The sequence below is a fragment of the Buceros rhinoceros genome, unplaced genomic scaffold (assembly GCF_000710305.1).
Source record: "Buceros rhinoceros silvestris isolate BGI_N320 unplaced genomic scaffold, ASM71030v1 scaffold18455, whole genome shotgun sequence".
Taxonomy (NCBI): domain Eukaryota; kingdom Metazoa; phylum Chordata; class Aves; order Bucerotiformes; family Bucerotidae; genus Buceros; species Buceros rhinoceros.
In genome coordinates, this window is record NW_010411426.1 from 10,769 (window position 1) to 18,774 (window position 8,006).

Here is an 8,006-nt window from a genome sequence, read left to right on the forward strand (position 1 = left end):
CCGCACATACCAGCCCCGGGGACGGGGTGGCCGGGACCTGCCAAGAACGGGAGTCCTGGAGCGGGGGAGGAGACATGCTTCAAAAGGAAGAACCCTGTTTGTGATCTCCCCACAGGTTTGCCTCCTCACAGAGGCTCTGCGGTGGCTGTGCACACACCCTCACCCCAGGGCAAGGTGTTGCACCTGCGTTTTGTAAATTCATTGGTGAGTTGGGTCATAAAGGCACATCTGCGCCTCTTCACCAGCCACGTTACGGACGGGATCAATAGTGTGGAGGTCGAACAGCCGTATGGCACGTTTCACTCCTGCTCAAAGGGGGTGGGAGCTCAGAGCGTGTGGTTTATCACAGCAGAGGATGTTACTGTCGGTGTTTTAGCTCAAGGAGCTCAAGGGCTCTCTCCAACAAGAATGACCAAGGGAATTTTTACATTCTTGTAAAGTACAAGCCAGATGCCCAGAAAGGCAGATTTGGCTCGTTAGTGTTTCGCTCTCTAAGAAAAGCAGAAGGCAGTCGTGGCTGTGCAGCAGGCGGGGACCAGGCCAGCTGTAGATGCATGTGTTGGCGGTGGCTGCGTGTCTGCATGGCACAGTGTGCCTCATGGAAAAGGGCCAAGCAGGAAACATCTGCCTGTCGCATCTTTCTGAATTCCGCTGAAGAACTCTTCCCACCGTGACAGCTGCCACCTAAAATGGCTTTTCACTCTCCCAAAAAGAGGACGGAAGGTGTCTTTCAGCAACCAACATCTCAAGAAATCTGTGACGACTTTGCGATGGCCTGGAATGGGGTCCTGGGGCACAGAGAGCGCTGCAGAGGTGTCTGCATTTCGTGGAAGTCAGCACACGAGCTGTGAAGGGGTGACTCCTGCCCCGAGGATGCAAATAACTTAGAAGGAGCAGGATTAAAGGTTCCTGACCTGGTTGTCTGAGCTGTGGGAGTGGGGTCACTCAGAGGTTGGAGATCCTGAGGTGCTCCTGGTTGGATATGTCTGTGCTGTACTCGCATTACACAAACCCCATCCTGGGGGGTTTCTCAGGCTGGAGAAGCTGCTGCCTGCTGCACCATGAGGCAGTGCTGACCTGGGCTGGAGTAACCCCAGGCACTGTTGTGGGGTGAGGACTGACTGTCCTGGGAGCTGCTCTGCTGAAACTCAGCAGGTGAGCAGTGTGCAATGCAGGTCAGGTGTGTACGCGGCTGTCACGGTCTCCTCCTCTGTCCAAAGCTTGCGAGACCACATCCGGACTCCGTGTCTGGTTTTGGACCTCCAAGGACAAGAAATACACAGACTGAAGCTGCTCATGGAGTTACATGTGCCTTCAGGTGTCAGTGGGGTTCATGTGGCCAAAGGGCTGGTGGCACCTGAGTGACAGCACTGGCACCTTCTGTCTTTCCCTTCATGTCTGCCTTCACTCCCATGCACCTGGAGAAAATGTGGGCCAAGCTGCTGCTGTCCCCCCAGCCTGCTTTGAGCTCGCTCACAAGAACTGGCTCATCCCTGTTTGCGCTGGGACCTGGGCAAGGGCTACGATGCCCCTTCTCGGCCTTGGATCCGGTGGAGCATTGTAATGTTCTGGGTGAGGCCTTCTACAGTTTTGCTGAAAGTCCCAGGAGGCTAGTCCTGCTCTGCCGTGCGTTTTCCAAAACTTCGGGCTGCACACAAGCAGCTGCAAGGTCCCAGTGCTCTCCTTGCCCTGGGGTCTGCACCCCAGCATATCCCAGAGCAGGGCAGCCTGCCTTGCTGCCCCATCCCCTTCCTGACATCCCGCCCCCTCCCCGCTCCCCACTTTCTGATCTTGACTCTGGGGTTGTCAGATGAGTGCAGGATCTCCTCGCGTTCTCCCTCTTATGCTGCACCATGGAAGCTGTATCAGAACATGCTTTTCTCCTCTGTGTCACCTCTTGTGCCTCCTGCTCTGTGCCTCCTGGACATCCTCGCAGTGCCAGGGTGAGGACAGAGCCCTCCTGAAGGAGCCGCTGTCCCTTCTCCACGAAGCCCAAGGGAACAGGATGCAGAGCAGCAAAGCAAAGCAAGGCTGCAGCGTGAAGAAGCCCAGCTCGGCATGAGCTGGAGGAAAAGCTCATGCTCGACTAAGCAGCAGGGTTCTTCCCCAAGCCTTGCTGTGTTGCAGCCAAGCGGTTACACAAAACTGAAGTGGGAGCCTTTCCAGTTCCTAACACAGGGAAGAAAATTAAAAATAAATCATTTCCCACCAGCCATTCAGCTTCAACAAAAGCTGGGGGACTTCCAGAGCCAGTCCCTGAAAGAGCTGCTGTGTGGTTTCCAACCCCTCACACAACCAGGGCAAACTTCGCTGCATCTCTGCCCAGCCTCTCTGGGAGTGGTGCTGTCCTGCAGCGGATGCCAGCCTGACTTTGGTGGCCCCACTGCAAATCCAGCCGTCGTCCCAAAGTAAGTGACAGGGCGTTTCTGTTCTCCTCCCCCCACCCATACCAGCCCTGCCCCATCTCCCTGTGGTCCAGGGGCCATGTAGGATCCTGAGAGCAGAGCAGGGCTGGAGCAGGGACTTTTGGCTGTCCTGTGGCACTGGGCACTCGACAGTGGTGGGCTGGTGCTGGGATTCTGATAAGTGAAGCTAATAGCAGTTGTCTTGTTTGGATCTGTCCTGCAAGAAAGGACAGCATCAGGGGTCCACAGGGGATGACATCCTCAGTCCCTTCTGCCTCTCTTCCACCTTGTGGTGGAAGAACCAAGTCCTGGCACTGGGAAGGAGTTGGGAAGTTAAGGTTATGCTATGGTTAGCACTGGATAGTGGATGTCTTGTCTTTCCTTGCCTTTCTGACAGCAATAATAACCTCTTTCCAGCATGAATCCATGTTCTTCTGCTTATGTGGGCAACTACAGAGTTGGTCTGGTCCAAATCATGGAACCACAGCTTAGCAACTGTCTACAACTCGTCACGGCCACAGCAGCCATTGCTGTGAACGGTCCTGGCCAGCACATAGTCCAGGTCGTTCCTTTTTCTTGCCAGACCCATTTTTTTTATGCTAACCCATTTGCAGGGAGCAGTGGACATGAGAGGGATGCCCACATTACCCACAGGACCTAGGGAAGCAACAGACACTTGAGAGGATGCCTGAGCCTGCTGAAAGGGCAAGACTTAAGGAGATGTGCAAATCCACTGGAGGGAGCCTGGATACCATCTTCCAGCCCTCACCTGTGCAGGAGAGTGTTTGCGAAGCAGAAACAAAAAGAAGCAGGGACACGGAATAGCACCCTGCAGTGCAGTCAGCCTCCCCTCTGCCAGTACACTCCTCCGGGCCCAGGGACCTCTGAAGACCAGCTCCCCCCACCCCCCGCCCCTTCCTCAGCGCTGCAGCGTGTCCTCTCACAGTGGCCTGGTTGAAGCTGTTGGGCCAGAGGTTGAGCTACACTTCAACACTTTCTTGGAGTTAACAGAAGGGCGTGGAGACTCTGGACTCTGTCCAGCACTGGTAACCTTCCAGCTATTTGCTGGAGACAGATGTGGACAGTTGCAAGCAGCTGCTCCACCCTCAGTTGTCTTCCTTTGAGGCCAAGTTGTGTGATCACAGCCTGTCCCCTCTTCCCTGCCCCACACAGCTCAGGACAGTAGCAGTTCACAGAGGAGCCCCATCACATGTGGCTGTCTCATGGGCTTGTGGAGTGGAAAAGACCCTCTGCAGCTCCCGTGGGACAGGCTGGCTGGGCTGCATGCTTGAGCGTGGCAGGAGCTAGTCGCATGGTTTCAGTACAAGGCATCACCGTGAGGAGCTGGAAATGGAGCCACCACCCGGTTCAACCCAACCTCCCAGGCCGCTTCTGGGAAGCCTCAGCCACCTATAACCCGGGTGTGCTTCGAAGGGACTGTCACTGGAAGCATGAAGCTCACAAGGCTAGTGACTTGCTGGGTAATTTGTTGTGCACATGACAGCCCCCATCCACATGTGAGCAGTGGAGTATGGATCCAAGAGGAGACGTACACAGCTCCGAGGGTGAGGAGGCTGTGGGAGGCCTGCGTCTCTCCTCCTGGCTCTGCTCAGATTGGTGCGTTGGAAGCTGGGAGCTGATCGTCTGCATCCTGCCAGGGCTTCCCGGTGCCTCTTCTCCAGCGGGAACCCAGGCATGTGTAAGGGCTTAATTAGTGACTCCTCGGCCCTTCTTCCAGACCATAAACACCTCAGCTGGACTTCACAGAGAGTAAAGCAAAGTAGGCATCATGCAGTAGTTTATACATAATAACAGAAAAGTTAGTATTTTTTATATTAATAATGTAAGTTAAAGTTAGGAGGGATGGATGGGACACTGCACTTAACAGGGTCTGCCAACATTTCTTACTCAGGCTCGTCTCCTAACCGCATTTAGTTTCCTGTTTTCTGGTTGCGTACAGCTGTGCCAAGCTTTAGCTATTGGACTGGAATTTAGCTTGGGTGGTGTCTGGTTCCTACTGGAGTTTTTGGATGGATGACAGGGAGGTGGGGAATTTTAGCCCAAACTCTTCAGCTGGTTTTAGAAAAATTGGACTCGAAAAAGCCACGTTATTCATCTTACATTAAGAAAAAGGCTGGTAACACTTTGCTGAAAGGTTCCTCCAAAGATTCGAGCACTGGCTCTGTGTTGCATGTCTGTATTGTCCTTTTGCTACGGGAAAGCCAAAATTTGGCCCCTGTCAGGCTTTCAGAATTACTGGAGGTTACGGTGTGGTCATGCTCAAGAGGGTCTTGGTAGATTTGCAGGTAAATTCCTGGAAGATGCTGCATTGGTTTCGCCCTGCTATTGGTGTGTGGAATGACCAAGTGCCTGGGACTGATTTTCTGTCCCGGATTTGGTGGGACAGAGATTTGCAGGTCTTTCTTCTTCATTTGGGATGGTAGAAGAACAAGCTGGAGAAGACTTGCACTGCGTGTGTGAACCTGAGGACTGTCCCAGGGGCTTGTTTTGACCTCCCTTGGGAAGGCTAAACTCCTGTGGGTGGGATTCTGGGCTACAGGAAGCTGATGTGCTGTGGCCCAGGAGGTTAGGCTGGCCTTTCTCTTGTCAGGAGGCTGGCTGAGAGAGAGGATGAAGGCCTGTGAGAGGATGTAAGCAGATCTGTGCACAGGGACCTGATAGCTACCTGCTGCCAAGCTTCCCCATGGGCTCTGTCCAGCCATTGGAAAGCATCCCATCCACCCCGCCCAAGGTAGACCTCTAACAGTGCGCAGGCAGTGGTGCCCTGGCTGGCTGTCTCCATCAACTCCACAGCAAGCCTGGCCTGCTAGCTCAGGCCGTTGTCCTGTAGACAACACACCATCTGTGGTGACCAGACATGCTCCTCTAGCCTAGGGTCAGCTCATGGGGAGGCATCACTGGCCCTGCCATTCTGCATTGTACAATACGCTCTGCAGGGGAATTGTCACTGCATTGATGATTTTGATGGTTCAGATTTGCTTACAATTAACTCAAAGACCTCTTGCCTGGCTCTTGGTTTGTTGGTGGGGCCAGGGAGAAGTGTTGGAGGGGTCTATCTGTAACACAGGTGTCTCCCTCTATGGAACTGGTGGGTGAAATTGGACATTCGGTGGGTCATCATGAAGTTTCTCCTGAAACCTGCAGTCACACAGTCCCTTTGCTCTGCAAATTGGTCAGAAGGGACTTCATACAGAGAGAAGTCAGACGCCCTTTCTGAGGATCACTCCTGCACACAGCGGTTGTGCTGCCATGGCTGAAACCCGGGGAGGACCAGAGGGTGTGGTTGGGAAGAGCACATACAGAGGTCTGCAGAGAACAGGCCATGGGGCAGGTCTGGGAAACAGCCTGGTACGGAGCAGCGGCGGGAGATCAGTGGGGGTCTCCTCGCTGGCCTGGGTCTCACTTTCTCTGATCTCTTGTTACAGGCAGGGATCGTGCAGGGGTTGGAAGCGCCTGGCTGCACCTGGTGCCATAGGTGCAGCGATGCTGCACGCTCCGTGACAGCGGGGGATGCACACGGATGCACGTGGAGACGAGGTAAAACTGCCAGCATTGCCCCAGGGAGGAGCCTGCCCCATCTCACAACTGTGGCATGTGCAGACCTCGAGGAGCATTTCTCCCTAAACCCATCCCATGCAGGACTCTGAAGTCCCCAGCCCACCACGTGTCCCAGCTATGGGGAGCAGGACACAGAGAGCAGGCCACATCCTGGGCCCAGGATTGCCTGGGCTGTGGCACTGGGGCATAGTGAGCCAGGGATTGGGGCTCCCCTCAGGATCTGTCCTGCTTATATCCACGTGGATCTGCCCCTACCTGGGCCACAGAGGGGTGTTTGGGGTCCAATGCCACCTCTCCCTTGCTCCTTGCCCTGGTGCAGAAGAATCAACAGCAGGGAGGAGGCTGCTGGGTGAGGGGCTGTAAGAGCAGAGGCAACTGTGACCCAGCGCCTTGTTACCAAGAACCAGTAGAGCCCTGACTGGCCAAGAAATTAGTAATTTTACTGCCAACGAGAGCTACAACTCAGCAAGTCAGAGCACCCAGAGCCCACTGCTGACATCTGGGCACCCTTGTGGCTTCTCAGATGTGATGGTTTACAGAGAGGGAAGTTGAGGCAGAGAGTTTCAGTGATCTGCTTGAGATGTAAGTGGGGAATCAGGGGGAGAACCCAGGGGTCTGCCCACTGTGATTGTTCGGCCACACTTCCTGAGTAGGCAAAATCACATCTTGTTTTAAACCAAAATCAGCTGCTTTCATGGCTCGTCCTGAGCGCCACACAGAAACTCCTGCTTCCAGAAGAGATCGTTTCTGGTGGCACTTGAGGGCAGCTGCAGGGGTCACCCAGCAGAAGAGCTGGCACGGTGCTGTGGGGCTACAGCCCACAGCTAAGGATGGTGCTACTAAGACTTGCAAACTTTGCATCAACGGGCGTATTCGCCAATAAGGTGCCTTTTTATCACAAAGCGACTTGTCTCCTGTGGGGCAATACAGCGCCCTCCCCTTGCCCTGCAGAGCATATCCCAGGGGACAGTCGATATGGATGCCTTTGCTGGCAACTTGTGACACCCTTCAGGGGTACTTGTGGGACAGGAAAAGAGAAGTGTTTCTCTGGCAGGCCAGAAGCTCCGCAGAGCTACAGTGCTCTGCAGAGTTGTGATTCAGCAGCATCAGGTCAGCACGGGTTGGCACATCACTGCTTCCATGTGTTCATAAAAAATAAATCACCCCTATCTCTTCTGTCCCCTGTTTCTGGCAGACAGGGATTACTTGGGACTAGCACCCTGGGAGGCAGCCTGGGAAAAGCAACCATGCCACATTCCTGTCCCCAGCCCTGTGCAGCTGCCTGTCACAGCCCGCGCGTAAGGCCAGGTCTCTCTGGGGTTATGGGAACAGCAGGAGAAGGTGGGTGCCCGGGGCCCTGATGGCTTAGGACCACGATGGCAGATTTCACTCTCTGGATCTCACCGAGTAACAAGCACTCGTCTTCGCAAGAGCAGCAAACCCCAGTATAGTCCGTCCTTGCTTTTACACTGAGGGGCTGAGATGGAGTGGAGGGGGGAGGGCATTTTCCCGTGCTCTGCTCCCAACTGTCACCCTCCTGAGCTGCTATTAACAAGCCCACACTGGTCTGACAGCCCCCCCGGGCTCTCATGATGTGGTTTCTTTTCCATTGTAGGTAGCGCCGAGCCAGAGCTGCGTGTGGGGAGGGAACCCGTAAGTGCTGGGACAACAAGTGGAATATGAGCGAGAACAGCCCCTTTCCACGGTCTGCTGCAGAGCGCTGCGAGCTGCATTCCTTGGGCTCCCAGCCCACCGCGCTGGCCTGCAGCGATGGGGACGAGCAGCTCAGCCAGCCTGCGGAGCCTGCCAGCGGGAGAGCCAGCCCCTGGGATGATGCTCAGCCCTTGGGAGGAGCAGAGGGGAAGCGCGGGCGCCAGGGGGAAGAACATCTGGAAGTGGTGACGGAGCCAAGTGAGAGGCAGAAAGAGCAGGGACCTGGGACGGGCACCACGAGCAAGAGTGGCCGTGAGGACGAGCAGGTGCTGGCAAACGGTGTGGACGTGGAGCTGGAGCAGGAGGACG

The 8,006-nt window shown here is 55.1% G+C and overlaps 1 protein-coding gene across 1 annotated transcript in view; it reads left to right on the forward strand.

Annotated features, from left to right (window-relative positions):
- Nucleotides 1–7,663: 7,663 nt before the first annotated feature.
- Nucleotides 7,664–8,006, forward strand: part of PSD2 (pleckstrin and Sec7 domain containing 2) — a gene marked incomplete at its 3' end in the record, with an annotated part of 44,643 nt that continues 44,300 nt past the window's right edge. The window contains exon 1 of the mRNA XM_010136023.1: nt 7,664–7,995. Coding sequence (XP_010134325.1) covers nt 7,664–7,995 — 332 coding nt within the window. The remainder of the gene's footprint in view (nt 7,996–8,006) is intronic.